The sequence below is a fragment of the Saccopteryx bilineata genome, chromosome 2 (genome assembly GCF_036850765.1).
Source record: "Saccopteryx bilineata isolate mSacBil1 chromosome 2, mSacBil1_pri_phased_curated, whole genome shotgun sequence".
Classification (NCBI taxonomy): Eukaryota; Metazoa; Chordata; class Mammalia; order Chiroptera; family Emballonuridae; genus Saccopteryx; species Saccopteryx bilineata.
This window is the reverse complement of record NC_089491.1, coordinates 117,673,757-117,690,087: the sequence shown is the minus strand read 5'-3', so window position 1 is coordinate 117,690,087 and position 16,331 is coordinate 117,673,757. Positions and strand designations below refer to the sequence as shown.

The 16,331-nt window shown below is 40.5% G+C and overlaps 1 protein-coding gene across 1 annotated transcript in view; it reads right to left on the bottom strand.

The window, feature by feature from the left end:
* Positions 1-11,482, bottom strand: part of NDUFA9 (NADH:ubiquinone oxidoreductase subunit A9) — a 35,833-nt gene extending 24,351 nt beyond the window's left edge. The window contains exons 1-5 of the mRNA XM_066257726.1: positions 11,371-11,482; positions 5,536-5,706; positions 5,071-5,168; positions 1,312-1,403; positions 216-357 (exon numbers count right to left, since the gene is read on the bottom strand). Coding sequence (XP_066113823.1) covers positions 216-357; positions 1,312-1,403; positions 5,071-5,168; positions 5,536-5,706; positions 11,371-11,419 — 552 coding nt within the window. The 5' untranslated portion in view covers positions 11,420-11,482. The remainder of the gene's footprint in view (positions 1-215; positions 358-1,311; positions 1,404-5,070; positions 5,169-5,535; positions 5,707-11,370) is intronic.
* Between the last annotated feature and the right edge of the window lie 4,849 nt (positions 11,483-16,331).

Here is a 16,331-nt window from a genome sequence, read left to right as displayed (position 1 = left end):
AAACTGCGTGCAAAGGCATGTAATTATAGGGTCTAGTCATCTCTGAAGCCCCTTCACACAGTTCCCTCACACACACAAATCCAATTCTAGTGTAGAAAATTAAAACTCCCTTTAGTCCTGGACATGTCAATGAGAAACCCTTCTCGTTGAACTCATGTTTCAGAGGGGCCAGGAGACTCCAGCTCAGTGAACCACTTCCCAAACCAACTTGTTACCTTATTCCTCAGATATCTAGAAGAGCTTTTAATATCAGCATTCAGATGTGAAATGTGAATAAATTTTTCAACTCCAGCTTCCTTGGACACTTGAGCAATTGCCTGAGGAATCTTCACAAAAACATCTTCAAAATCAAAGTTTCTAAAAGAAAAAAAAAAGAAAAAGGGATCAGTGAAGAACACCTAACTCAGGGTCTCAAAGCTTTTTTTTTTTTTTTTTTTTTTTTGCATTTTTCTGAAGCTGGAAACAGGGAGAGACAGTCAGACAGACTCCCGCATGCGCCCGACCGGGATCCACCCGGCACGCCCACCAGGGGGCGACGCTCTGCCCACCAGGGGGCGATGCTCTGCCCATCCTGGGCGTCGCCATGTTGCGACCCTCCTGGGTGTCGCCATGTTGCGACCAGAGCCACTCTAGCGCCTGGGGCAGAGGCCACAGAGCCATCCCCAGCACCGGGCCATCTTTGCTCCAATGGAGCCTTGGCTGCGGGAGGGGAAGAGAGAGACAGAGAGGAAGGCGCGGCGGAGGGGTGGAGAAGCAAATGGGCGCTTCTCCTATGTGCCCTGGCCGGGAATCGAACCTGGGTCCTCCGCACGCTAGGCCGACGCTCTACCGCTGAGCCAACCGGCCAGGGCTTCAAAGCTTTTTGTGGTAAGATGATTTTCATTACTACTCTTGGAACTCATAATAGCTAAACTGTAAAATAGCAATAATGTAACCCAAATTCAAAATTAATTTTTATCTGATTACTCACTGTCGTTACTGTATATAATTCAAGGCTTACCAAAGTTACAAATCAGCATGCATGAGTCTGTGTCCTCAGAGAAGTCCAGGCTGAGGCTGGAAAGCATCTGGCTGTACTGGACTCTTCAAGCGCAGCACATCACTCCGCTCACGCACACAGAACTCATGCAACTCGATCCCTGGGGGTGGGGAGCCACTGGGCACGCAAGTGGTTGGTACGTAAATGGCTGCTTTTTGAGGAACTAATTTAAAACGCGACCACTACAATGCCTAACATATACATGGTGCCCAGTAAGTACCTCCTGAAGCCTAAGACAGTTTAAACAAAGAAAAAATGAGTCAAAGCCTCACTTGCTTTCCCATTCTCGCCCAACAAGGTTGATGACCACATTGCTGTGCTCCACTGCTCTTCGGATGGAATCCTTGTTTCTCCCATTCCATTCCTGTAACAGCAAGAGCCAATCAGATGAAAGCAGAAGGGTGCACGCTAGCACTTAGCATTTCAGTAGGGCCCGCACCCCCACCTCCTGGCAAATTTCAAAGTGGACCATCTGTTGCAGTCACACTGCAGTGCCATTTATTACAACAGGAATATGCTGAGGTCTCAAACCTCCTGCTGATTCTCTGACTCTTTCGGAGATAAATAGGTGAAAGCCCACTTTATTCAGGTAATCAAATGGTAGAAATAATAAAAATATTCTATTCATTTTTAATGGGGCACATCAATCTTTGTCCACCCAACTGCCACAAGTCTATAAAGGAACCCAGTAATCAAGTCTCCCTTCCTGAAAGTTTGCCAAAGAACCATGAATCATCTAGGAGCTAAACTGAGTTTCCCTTTTAGCAGCAATCTGTTACAGACCCAAGGGAGGTCTCTTAAAAGCTAACAATAAATTGGGAGCATTCATAACAATTTCCATATTTCTTTTTAACTCTCTCCTCTTTGCAATCCCAGATCTAGTCATTTCTACTTTAAAGAAATGAAAACAACACTCAAAGAGAAGTGGCCTGCCTAAAACTCCAGGGCAAGCCAATGGCAGATGTGGGTGTAGAATGACACTTCTAAGCATCAGTTAGGACTTCAGTAAGATCAATGATTCTTATTCAAAACAGTAACTGGGAATTAAATAACTCAGAGAAAGGTACAACGTTTTCTATGTTAACAGGAAACTCAATTTTTAAAGCATTTCATAGGGTCAAATATTAAGTGTGTATGAGTGAACAGAGTGAGAGGGAGAGTAAGAGGGGAAGGGAAAGAGAAAGGGGGGAGGGAGAGTTCTCTGAAGAAGAGAGAGAGGGAGAGAAAACGAGTGAGCATGTGCAAGCACACTCAGATGCCTGTGTAATTTAGAAAAGAATGAAAGGACTATAGAAATCAGAGTCAAAAACAAAAAGAGGGAGCCCTTGGCAGGAGAAAGCAGTCACAAAACTACGTATGATGGAGAGCAGGGTGCAAGGGACAGTGCAGAGTAAGAGCTCTGGAGTCAGACAGGAATGCAAGTCCCAGTTTGCCATTTTCTAACTGTGTACAGATGCCTCCACCTCCGGGGAACATCTGAAAGTACTGTACAGTCGAACTCGTGAGGTTGCCATGAAGATTTAGTAAAATATACATAAAACCTACAGCAGTGTGTGACCTACTCAAAAACACACAAACAAACCCCCCCCAAAAAAACCAGCAAGCAGCTCTAAACATAAAGAGCTAAAAAAAAAAAAAATTTTTTTTCCAGCAAAGCTGGAAAAGGTGAAAGAGGAAGCATCTAAAAAGAAAAGAAACCTCGAGAGTGGAAGAGTCTGAGGCACTCACTCCATAAACAGCCCTAGAGTGAGATCTGGAGAGAAGGAATCAAAGGGAAAGCACCTGGGCTATGGCCTAAGAACCCCGGTCAGACCAGGTGGACAGTCAGTCAGCAGTTTCAACAGAGACTGAAGCAGAGATATCAGAACCTCACACCCTATATCGTCCATCCTTCTCAAAACTAAACAACAGTTATACAGTGAGGTCCCCGTCCACCTCAATTTTACTTTCTCTGGACTTCTCCTTTCATAAACATTATTCTATTCAAAGTTATGTGTTTGCTGGTGTTTTGTGTCCACATTCCCTAAGACTGTGAGCTCCCTGTGCACTTGCTCATCAAGACTGTGAGCTCACAGGGTAGCTCAATGCCAGGCACATCACAGACCTGCCATAAGTATCTGTGGACAGAATGGACGGGGTCATGCAGTTCAATTCCAATGACTCCACATTTGCAAGCCAGTAAGTGTTCACCTATCAACTGTGAAATATTTTAATTTTGAGGATTGACAAAGTGACCAATAATCTTAAATTACAAAACACTAGGAAAAACCCAAGGCCTGCAACTGTATTACCAAGATATTTGAGAATAAGATTTTGGAAATAAGAAATAGTAAAAAGACAAAAGAATAAGAAAAAATAAAGAGAGAGAGAATAAAATTTTAGAAAAAAAACACTCTAGAAACAAGAAATTTACAGCCCTGGTCGATTGGCTCAGTGGATTGAGTGCCGGCCCAGCATGCAGATGTCCCGGGTTCGATCCCCGGTCAAGGCACACATGAGAAGAGACGGTCTACTTCTCTTCCCCTCACTCTTTCCCTTCTCTTTCCTCTTCAGCTCCTGCAACCAGCGGCTTAGTTAGTCTGAGCAACAGCCTCAGGCACCAAGGATAGCTCAGTTGATTCAAGCATCACCTCCAGAGGGGCTGGGGGGGGGGGGGGGGTGCCAGGTGGATCCCAGTTGGGTGCATGCAGGAGTCTGTCTCCCTCCTTCCCCTCCTTTCACTTAAGAAAGAATGGAAAGAAAAGAAACAAGAAATCCCCAATATAAATACTTAGCTTATGAACATTCAGTAAAAAATGAAATGTCATTAAAAGTCAATATTAAAGAGATCACAAATCATCTGTATAATATCAGATGTTAAGGATGTTTACCAAATATTTTTTTAAAAGGGGAACATGTACAAATGGAAGAGCTCAGTTCCATACACAATGATGGAAAGGATGGGTAAGAAAAGTTAACTAAGAGAACAGTATGAAGCTAAAAGATCCAAGCATCAAGGCCCAGAGCATTTCTCAGCACAAAGCTGCAGACATTCTGGGCAGCATAATTCCTGTGGAAAGGACTGTCCTGTGCAATGTAAGATAGTTAGCATCTCTGCACCCACCTAGTAAACCAATAAGGTCTCCAGTCTCCACAACAGCCAAAAGGGCCCACACATGCTTGATCACTCCCTTGAAGGGTCCCCCACACCCCATTCTACTGGTAACTACTGGCATAGAGGAAGAACCTACAGACTTCAGAACAACAAGGAATACTCAGGAAGAACTGTTGTAAGTTAAGTCTCTACCAAGCAAACCGAGTTACAGAACACCCCACTTGTGATTTTTCTCTGTGTACAGAAGTACTGTCCAATAGAAATATAACACGAGGCACATATATAAGTCTAAATTTTCTATTGTCCACATTTAAGAGAATAAAAACAGGTGAAATTCATTTTAATAATATACTTTATTTAACTTAATATAGCTAAAATATTATTTTAATATGTATAAATATAAAAAAATTATTGATATAGTATTATTTTCTTTGTACTAAATCTTTGAAATCTGATGTGTACTTTCTACCTTACAGTGCATCCCAATTGAGACCAGCCACATTTCAAGTGCTCGGTAGCCACATGTGGCGAGGGACGACCATATTGGGCAGCACAGGTCCAGAGCGGGGCTGGCAAGCTATGACCCACAGGCAAATCTAGTCTACACTCTAGCTTTGGAAATAGTTTTACTGGCGCACAGCCACTCCCATCCTTTACATATTGCTTATGGCTGCTTTCAAGTTATAAGGGCAGAGCTGAGTAATCATGACAAAGACTCTATGACCCACAAAGTCTAAAATATTTACTATCTGGGCCTTTCCAGAAAAAGTTTGCCAACTGCTAGACTAGAGTTTTCAAAAATGCCCTGTGACTAGGGGATGCCTTTGGTCCACACTGGAATGAAAGTGCTGCTCTGTTATCTATATTGCCTCTTTCCTAACAATGACCCTAATACTCACATTTGTCGATTCTAATAATTAGTAATATAGGCTCTTACCAGAAAGATAATCTGGCCCAGGTCACCCATAGGACGAAGGTGCATGGTGTCATATGCTTCACACCGATACGGTACAATCACCTGCGACCCCATACGTCCTAAAAGAGAATGGATTGAGATAGAATCAATGTTAACATAATATAAATACAATATATCACAGTGATTTGGTAAATATTTAAATTCCAGTATATGTGACTTGATACTATCTTTAACAAAAAGCATATTTTGCCAAGTCAGAGCTGCCAAAACTCTTCAGTGTCCTATTCCCGTTTTAGCATCCTACACAGGAAGTATGAGGAAGTACGGCTGTGCTCACAATGCTCACAACAGAGCAAATGACATAAACCCAAGATAGGAGTTATTTGGAACACTGTTAAAATAAAAGAAACATAGCTCCTGGCTTTTTTATTAGACAGCCCTAACAAATGGCACTGGAGTATACTAAATTCTGGGAGCTTTACCTACCAAGGTGGTTGACAACATAGCGGCCCAGGAATCCTGTTGCTCCGAACACGGTGGCCACGACCCCACTGACTGAGGAACGCCCACCCTTCCCGTGAGGTATGACTGCATGATGAAGCTGGCGCTGGGGTGGACCATGAAATGCAGACGTGGCTAATGCAGGAATAGAAGAACCTTAAAAGTCCAGAATATACAAAAATGGAAAATGTTAATATAAAAGTGACTATGAATACAAATAGCTTCTTTTCCTAGAAACTTGTAACATTATTTTGCTATCAGTATTTTCATTTAAAGTTTAAAGTTAACTTTAAAAGTAAATTAAAATAAATTACAAGTTAAATTTATATTAATTTATAATATAAACTAAAAGTTATAATTTAAGTGCAAACAGCAATCATAAACACAAACTACTGCAACAAAGACTGTAAAATATAATATTTAAAAAGTACAAAGTAAACTTCCTGCTCCATAGGATATAATTTGCCTAGGAAGATGAATCACATTAGAACAAAACATTAAACAGTTATAAATTAAGACAATATAAACCTCTACAGTGAAAGAAACTGAGAGAAGTCAAAATATTAAGTTAGATAATCATGAGGAAGAATTCCTGGATAAAGTGCTTTAAGAAAGGTTTTAAAGAGCACAAATAGAAAGGATCAATTTCCATGAGAAACACATAACACATATAACAACATAAAGGCGGGAATAAATAAGCCCAGTATAGAGAACAGCAAAAGACTTTCCTGGAACAGACTCTGAAATTGATGATGAATGAAAAATAAAGTTGATGACATGGATTGAAAGCAAAGGACTATTAGTAGAAAACATTTTTTAAAGGGTGCAATACAGACTTAAAGTGAAACTACTGAAAATCATCAAAAGTAAGTAGTAGGCAAGTAAGTAATAAGCAAGTCTGTGCGGTTTCTAGGAATGACTTTCCAGTGGCACTCTTCCTAGAAACCAGGATTTTCCGATCCAAAAGTAAGGAGTTGGAGAAAAAGCCTAGCTTACTGAAACAACAGAGATTATATAAAACATTGCAGACACGACACACAGTAACAAAATAAGAACATAATAATCACTAAACTTACAAAGCTCTTACCAGGTGCCCATATAGTTCTAAATGCTTAATAGTTATCTGACTTAATATACCTATATTTATTGGCACTTTACAGATGAAGAACTAAGGCTCAAAGAGGTTGAGTGACTAGCTCAAAGAGCTAGCAGAGAATGAAAAGCAGCCCAGTGAAATAAGAGAAAAAAACAAAAGAAAATAGTATCCAGAAACCGAATGAAAAAGTAATTGATGGAGAGAATACAGCAGTACCCCCTTACACTTAGCGACTCAGGGGATGCCTGAAACTAGACAGTACCAAACCCTGTATGTACTACTATGTTTCCCTAGATAGACATACCTTTTCACTTACTGGCAGCACTTTAAAGCTGCTCTTTAGAATATCCCAACTACCAGCATCACTCCTCTTGCTCTTTGAGACCAGTATTCAGTAAGATAAGGATTACTTTGAACACAAGCACAGTAATACCTGATAATCGATCTGATAACTGAGACGAACGGTAACTCAGGGGTCCCCAAATTACGGCCCCCTGAGGCCATTTATCCGGCCCCGCTGCACTTCCAGAAGGGGCACCTCTTTTCATTGGTGGTCAGTGAGAGGAGCACATTGACCATCTCATTAGCCAAAAGCAGGCCCATAGTTCCTATTGAAATACTGGTCAGTTTGTTGATTTAAATTTACTTGTTCTTTATTTTAAATATTGTATTTGTTCCCGTTTTGGTTTTTTTTACTTTAAAATAAGATATGTGCAGTGTGCATAGGGATTTGTTCATAGTTTTTTTTATAGTCTGGCCCTCCAACAGTCTGAGGGACAATGAACTGGCCCCTGTGGAAAAAGTTTGGGGACCCCTGGGGTAACTACACAGCGTGGATATGGACAAAGGAATGATGCACATTCTGGCAGGACAAGATTTCATCACACTACTCAAAATGATGCATAATTTAAAATTTATGAATTGTTTATTTCTGAAATTTTTCCTTAAATATTTTCAGATTTCAGTTGACTAGGCTAAGTAATACTGAGGAAAGCGAAACTGTCGATAGGGGTGGGAGGTGTCTATTGGAGTAAACTCTATCAAACAATGCTGAAAAGTGAAGTAGCATGAGGACAGAGGATCACAGGATCTAGAAAATGTTGGTGGTAAGTGGCCTTAACAAGACAATTTTATTGGAACAGTGGGATTAAAGCCTGAATGAGCAGGCAAAAGACAGAATGTAGAGCAAGGAAGTGGTAAGAGTAGTACTGATAACCTTTTGAGGAGATATGATGTAAAGGGACAAAGAAAAATAGGACTAGAGTCACATGAAAACATGGAATGTTTTTTTAAAAATATGAGACATTAATATTAGTATGCTGAAGGAAATGACCCAGTAGAGGAGAAAACTAATGACTTAAGAGAGGGAATGAAGAGATAAAAAAGGATGGGATTAAATGCAAAGCCTTACATCAGGGCAGAAGGAGATCATCTGAGGGATGGCAGAGAATTGTCACAGGTCACTATTAGATTTTTACGGTGGGAAAAGAGATTTTTCTCACTATTTCTTTGTACAGCAGAAAATGGGAAAGAAGCACATGTTAAAAGTTTTAGGAGGTGGGCAATGTTAAACAACTGTTATAGAAAAAGGGAAAGCAAATTTTCTAGGAAAATGGTAGTGCTGAAAAATCCACTTTGGGACTTGTATTCATGAATTCAAAATAAGGCCAATTAGTTTGGTGTTTCCCCTAGCTCAGTTCTCCATTGCTCAGGGGCAGGCAGGAAATACTGTAGATAGAGAGTTTGGTTTAATCAGTGCTATTCTGACAAAGGGAAATGGGCTGGAGAGTTGAGCATGTATGAAAGGAATCATTAAAATGATGATTAAGGAAGTGAGGGCATAGGAGAAAGAACAGAATCAATAAGATGGGAACAATTACTAGAGTCAAAGAATTAATAACACAAAGGATTGTTCTGAGGATTAGAGCAAATGTACATAAAGCATTTAGCGCATTGCCTAGCACACATTTATTATTGCATGAATAATAACTGTTTTCACTTGTTACTACTTCAAAACTTCTCAGAAGGCAATGTTACACTAAACTCAAATGGTTATTTGTTTTTTCAGCAATTTTGGGCCAAGAACTATTCTAGAAACTGTAAGTAAAAAAGACAAAGCCCCTGTCCTCATGGACACATTTGCACGTGTCCCCAAATGCATGCGGGCCCCCTGAGGCCATTTATCCGGCTCCCACTGCACTTCTGGAAGGGGCACCTCTTTCATTGGTGGTCAGTGAGAGGAGCATTGTATGTGGCGGCCCTCCAACGGTCTGAGGGACAGTGAACTGGCCCCCTGTGTAAAAAGTTTGGGGACCCCTGTTTTAGAGGGTTGATATGAGCAGCAGTAATATATTAATAAGTGTCTTGCTCATAAATACATATATTATTTTCTTTCTTCTATTATGATCATTAGGAAAGTAACAGTATTTATTCTTGTATTTCTCTGCTCAAAAACCTGTATTGATTTTCTACCATAATAGCTAAACCAACTGTCTCCAACATATTTGCTTGCATACTACAATATTTTTGAGCATTTACTTATAAATTACATACATGTTCTATGTACTACCAACATTATACACATTACAAACCATGTATTAAAGCACTCAGCACAGTGTGAATGGTTTGAATGACAAAAGTATTAGCTATTGTTATTATAGAAAACATCTTTTAAAGTTCTAATACCATTATTTTTGTATTCCATTATTTCCTCTTTCAAAAGTCTGCTTGGCTTTCAAAGGCCTCTATTATTTGATCCCATGTAACATAGTCAACTTCCTCTCCTATTATTCCAGATCTACAGGTAGTCATTTCACTGCCTCCTGAGTACTTCACGAGTCCATTCTCAGTCCCTTGTCCTTGCCAGTGACAGGAAAATGTCCAAGCTCTCTGACTTTCCAGATCTTAACAACCCTCACAACTGAAGTTCTTCACTGTCTTCCAAGCGTCCCTCGCTGCTTCAAATGACACCAATCTTCCCCCTTTCTGATTTCCTCTGGTACTTAATAGTCTCTCCACATCTCACAATTCTATTTATAGTGTTCTGATTATGTTACACGCTAGATTTGGCTCTCCAGAGTCTACACAAAAAGTTATTTTACCAGAGACCATAAAGTAGAACGGTTAAGAGATCAAACTCTGATGTCAGTTAAAAAAACAAAAAAGACAGGTTAAAGAAAAAGCAATTATAAAAATATCTAGAACTGTGATTAGGAAATAGCAGGTACTATGAAAAAAATACAACTTTCAGAGGCTGATTGGGGTGTTTGTAAAGGCCTGGGGGGTGAAACGATGATGAAGCGTAACTGGATTAAAGCTTCTGCTTTTCAAGCCTCTCTTACTGAGTGGAAGAGCAAATGTATGTTTTCACTCTGAGTACCAGCTAGATCTAGAAAAAGTAGAAGGCTAAATGAACAACACTTAAGACAAATCCTAAGATACCTTTCACTCTTCTTCCTTTGCTTTCACCAAGCCCCTGATTCTCCTATCCCCAAGCACCCCTTCCTCCCCCAGTCGCCAGCACCTTGGCCTAACGCATCCTACATCTATAAAGATGCTTTTGACTTAGACAGTGCTTTTATAAATATTACTTCATTTAGTCTTTTCATAAACTCCCTGACGTGTGGTATTATCATTTCCACTGTTCCACAAAGGATCTGTGGACCAAAAAGGGGCCATAGGCTGAACGTGACAAGCTCAGGGGAGGCCTGCATGGTGGCCTTCCAAACACAGAGACCTAAAGTAATCACAGAGATGGTCTGAAATTAAAACTTTCTAACTAAGAGCAGTTCATGGTGGGTAATCATGTTCTGGGGAGGTATTTTTCTCTAACAAAGGCCAATGCTTACCTTATTTGAGGTCTTTTGCATCTACAATAACATACTTGATAATATACCTTTGAAATGTAAAAGAAATCTTTTCCTGCCACCTCGGGGTACAGCCATACCACCAGAGCAAAGCCACAAATTCTCACTGTTATTAGTATCATGTTAATTGTTAACTATCTTATGCCTGTCTATGTATATGTAAAAGAAGTTTGAGCATATACATTTTTACTTTTTATTAATCCCAGAGATTCCCCGCTTTGCTTTCTCCCACCTCCCTAACCCATCACCAATGGGTTTCATGCTACCGCCTTGGATTCTAATGTATAAAATAAGTAGTGGAACTAACATTTTCAGGAGCACTTTCTCAATCCGTTGAGACTTTGCTTCCTGGCAACTGTGGACAGTTTGGCTCAAATAAAATCATAAAAATTCTTCAGATTTGGATGTCTTTTACCTTGACAGATCTTAAGTGGAGACCAATTAAAGAATTTGTACAAACTCATAAAGTCCATCCATGAAGAACCTCTTCACCACCCATTTTTCCCCCATTCTTTTCAGATTCCCTCTCCCCGCCCCCACACAATTCCTCATAACTCCAAACCCTTACAACCCTATGAGAAATCTGATTCTCTCGATCCTTTTAGCGTCGCGCAGTTTCTCCTCTTCCTCACCCGTTGCTCACGTTCTCTCGGCGCAGACCCCTTCCCAAATGCACATTTTAATATGCTAGCCAGGAAAGGCAAAAGGAAAGGAGAAACTGTAGAGACAGCTCCGGACCTGGAAAAACCAAGGTGACTAGGGAGTCGGCATGACCTCTGCAGCACGGCGCCTCTCCCAAAACTTTCCAAACCCGTCTCGGAATCCCAATCGGGGGCCAGTGTTCCCAGTGACACTTACGTGACATTGGCAGGGCCAGGAAAACCCGGGGGTGAACAGTAGCCGCCATCTTCTCCCACAGTTCCCCGCGCGGCCGGCGCTCCGACCGACTACGGCTACTAGGCAGGGTCAAAAGTGGTCGTCCATGCGGATCTGCGCAGGTGCTAACCTGGATGAAAGGGGGCGGATCAGAGAGTGGGGTGGAATGTGACAGAGTAGAAGACTGGTGAAAGAGAGCAAGAACGGAAAGGAGGGAACGTAAAGGAAAGGGGGAGTAAAAAGAAAAGATTGCTGAAGTCGGAATCTCAAATTGCAGAACGGACCATAAAGATCATCTCGTTGCCGAGAAACCAGAAGTTCAGACTCAACCAGTAACTGGCTCGAGGGCATACAAAATGGCAAAATCCGAGCGTGGCTTTCCTGACGCTCTGTTTATTGTTTCCTGAAAATGCCAGGCAGGGAAGCCCTGGTGAGGTGAAAACGCGGCCTCCGAACAACGGGAGTTCTTTAAGGAGATAGCTAGTGTCCAGGAGCGAGGTTGGACAAGAAAGGAGTGGGGAGGGGACGCGGAGAGAAAGTGTGTTAGAGAAACAGAAGTGAGGATGTGCACGTCGAACTCTCCAGAGCACATTCTTTATTCTCTCCTCGAAACTTCTGCTGCTTGCCTGTCCCTTTTTCCTGGCTTGTGCTTTGAGATGTCCACATCAGCTTAAGTCTGCTCGCAAGGGACCTCCTCAGAGAAGACTTTGACATCCAGAGTGGTCATCATTCCAACTGTCTTTTATTACTGCTTATTATCGAAGAATTTTTCACCACCCGACATATGAGACCAGGGATTCTCTACCTGGAATGTGATTCATGAGTGGATTTCAGGAAGTCTATGAACCTCCTGAAATGTTATGTAAAATTTAGTGGACACCTATGCCACATGCGCGTTTTTTCCAGGAAGAAACTCAAGATGACTCTTTAGAGCAATGGTTTGTCTTTTTTTTTTTTTTTTTTAACTGTGGCTACTTAAGAATCAGCATGGTTTTAGAGCCTGATGAGATTCCAGAAAGATTAGACAAAACATTTACAGTTTTAAATAGTTATTCTGACAGTCACCACTACAGTCCTCCACTCTACCAAATCCCTGATTAGGTGACAGCAACCAGCAATCTGTCCGGAGACATTTACCTTGAGCTTATCAGAAAACAAACGAGACCAAACTGTCCTCCAAATATTCCAAGCTTGTGGGTTTAACCCCAGGTCAAGGCACATACAAGAATCAAGCAATGAATGTATAAGTGGATCAATGCTTTCCTCTCTTTTTCTCTCCCCTCCCCCTTCCTTTCTACAATCAATTTTAAAGAAATGAGTTTAGGGAATCTTTCTAGACATGGTAGTTCTTTCATGCTTTTTCTCCCCCAGGAAGAAAGGAGAGTGCAGTGCATGCTGGAACCGACAAAAGACCTGTGGTGAATAGATTACCTATTATTAGGCTTGTAAGATTGGTTGTTCCAAATCTACCCTACCTGCTCTGTTTTACCGATGCCACCTACCAAACTGAATTAGAAGATGAAACTTGAAGAAATTTTATTAGAAAAATTTACTAATGCTGTGCTGTCTTTTATATTTCTTGGCCTCATCCTATATTCAGTCAACACTTCAAATTTGGTCATATTTCATTCTGGGGTCAATACGAATATCAACATACACTCTGATAAACTGACAGATCCCTATTATCAGCAACCTCCTAACACCTGTGTAGCATTGCCAGTTATGTTGTTTTACATCTCCAATTCAAATACTGCCCTGTGTTCTAAATACTAGTTTCAAGGTGACATGAGATAGTTGAAAGGGCACTGACAAAATTTAGAATATTAAATCCCAGTTCTAGTTCTACCAGTTATTAGTTGTGACTAATACCAGCTTCTACACCTGTCCAGCAGGGCAAATAATAACTTTTTTCCAAAGGTTATTGAGAGGATAAGGTGACATAATAGATGTGTGATTTGTCAACAGCAAAGTGCTATATGCATGTACATGAAGTTTTATTCAAGTACCTCTGAAGTATCAAAATTGTAGAATGTTAGAGGCAGAAGGGACTGTAGGAGATCAACATGGCCAACTTCTTATTTTAAAGGTAAAGAAACTGAAGCCAAATGTAAAAGATCATCAATAAATAACCTGTTGAAGGAAAACTGTGATACACCGATCAGTCACTTTAGAATTTGTTAACGATTTTAATCTTTATCTTTTGGCCTTGATTAGAGATTCTTTTTGCTTCGTGGAAACTGTGCATTAGTCTTATATTTTATCATTAATTATGAGCACCTAAGGTAACATTTCCAAAGAAAGTGCACAACTAATAAAATCCTTCTCAAGCTATAAATTGCTAACCAAATGCCTCTTGGTCCGATTTATCTCACTACAGTTGGAAGTGGAGGCATTGCAGAGGATACATTAGTGTTACTGTAACCCTGCCCATCTAACACGAATTATAACCCAGAGATAGTCACTTTAAGCACAATGTCTCAAAATTTTTTTCACAAAAGGTAAGATGTTTATAATGAAGAAGAATCCAAACTGGATCCCACAAAATTAAATGATTCCATAGGCTTTGCATAAAAAATTTAGTAGACCCCCCCCTCAATCCTTTTAATTCTTATTCTCTGCATCCATCTGAATTTGTTAACACACTATAGCTACTCTATTGTTTTAAGTGGAATCCACTGGCAAAATTTTCCCTTCCCATACTTCCTACCAAAATTAAACTCTTAAAGAAGAAAATTGGTCAAGAGAAAGTTAACCCACTTCTTCCAAACTAAGCATAAGAGCCTTGGAATGTATCTTCATCAGTCTCCCTGCCCTTTGATGGCACAATTTCTGGTAGCCTCACCACTGTTGCTATAGAGACAGTGATATCACCAGTTGCGATTCTGATGTCACTCACCAGTCCTAACAAGGGGGAGGTGCATGGAAGGCTGGCGGAGGAAACAAGATCTTGAGCTAAGCAAGAACATCCCAGCTTCTTCGTTGATTTTAAACGTATATTCTGGAGTCTTGTGGTCACTATTCCAGTACTACAGAGGTAGGAAATCCCACTGGACTAGTAAAACAGCCCATTTTCTGATCTTCTGTAGTTAAAAGAAAGAATTTAGTGACGATTGATGGGTCTCTTTGCTCAGTCATTTTAATTTTAGACGAGTCTTCTGGAAATATATGAGCCTCTCACTCAGGAGCATTACAGCTAAACCTATTATATCTTTGCTGCTAAAGTTTTCATTTTGTTACTCACTGACAAGACCTCTTTGCTCATCCTTTTGGGGACATGACTTGTTCTTGTTCTCTGCTTTGCAGTTTGACAATGAGACTGGAGGCTTAACTCCCTGCTGACTTTTTCTTTCTTTGTGTGGCTATTCTAAAAGTTCTGTTCTTTACATGTTCTAATAGTAAAACCAGACTAGTATAGCTCAGAGTCCCAATTCTCATCCACTTACATCCTCTAGCTATTATAAATATCTCTGAAGCCTTACTTGACAACAGAGAACTGAGAAAAGGCAGGATATATAGATAACCATGCTGAGAAAGTGTCTCTACTAATAGGGCACTAGAGAAGCTGTTACTAAGAGAAAGTGAAAATAGAGGAAATCCAGAGGCAAGCTAAATAGTGGATAATACCATTGGGAGAAAGACATATACTTGCAATCCATATCTAAACAAAATCAATTGAAACATTTCATCAACAACCAAATTTATTGAGTGTCTAACAATGCCAAGCACTTAGAGAATAAGAGAGAAAAAAACCTGATTAAACTTCAAAAGTTGATCAAATATTTATCCACCCTGCAAAAGCTTCATTTATGCCACCTGTAAATTGAGCTTTTCTATGAGTTTAAGAATGTTGAGTGAAAGAAGTCCCTTGCTTATGATGAACACATGAGAAAATGTCTTGAGATGGAGCTAAGGTCTGAGGCACAGCAGCTACAAACAAATGCCTGTGTTGTTTATGCCCACCCTGGCTGGCATTCAATAACTTACACTCCTCCTCAAATATTATTGAAGTAATAATCACAGTGGCATTTTAAAGAAACATTCTAGGTCAGTCTTTCAATTGGCTGAAGAATCCCTTTATTGGCTATAAGAAAATGTCACAGCTTCCAGGATGTTAACCTATAGAATTGTAATATTTAAAGGAATATATCCACTGGTTTTAAGATTCCCTTTCTGGCCTTACCAGGCAGTGGCGCAGTGGATAGAGCGTCGGACTGTGATGCCGAGGACCCAGGTTCAAGACCCCGAGGTCACCAGCTTGAGCGCAGGCTCATCTGGTTTGAGCCAAAGCTCACCAGCTTGGACCTAAGGTCACTGGCTCGAGCAAGGGGTTACTTGGTCTGCTGAAGGCCCGTGGTCAAGACACATGAGAAAGCAATCAATGAACAACTAAGGTGTCGCAATGCGCAACGAAAACCTAATGATTCATGCTTCTCCTCTCTCCGTTCCTGTCTGTCTGTCCCTGTCTATCCCTCTCTCTGACTCTCTCTCTGTAAGAAACAAAAAAAAAAAGATTCCCTTTCTGGGTCTCTAATTCCTAAATAATGGAGTTAGAATAAGTGCTTTCTAAGGTAAATTTATATTTACATTATAGGTAGTTAGCTTTCTTTTCTCATCAAATTTTATAGATAACACAAAGCATCCATTTTTATTTTCCTCCCTAATTCAAGAACATATTCACCAACTTTGAAGTTAAGTAAGTTATTAATCCATTTATTGACTTCATTAAACTCTTCATACCCCCTTTCCATTTCCTTATGGAAAATGTATACAGATTTAGAAGCTGGAGTATCATCATCAAAAAGTATTTAAGGCCTGACCAGGCGGTGGTGCAGTGGATAGAGCGTTGGACTGGGATGCCGAGGACCCAGGTTCGAGACCCTGAGGTCGCCAACTTGGGCTCAGGCTCATCTGGCTTGAGCAAAATAAAAAATGCTCACCAGCTT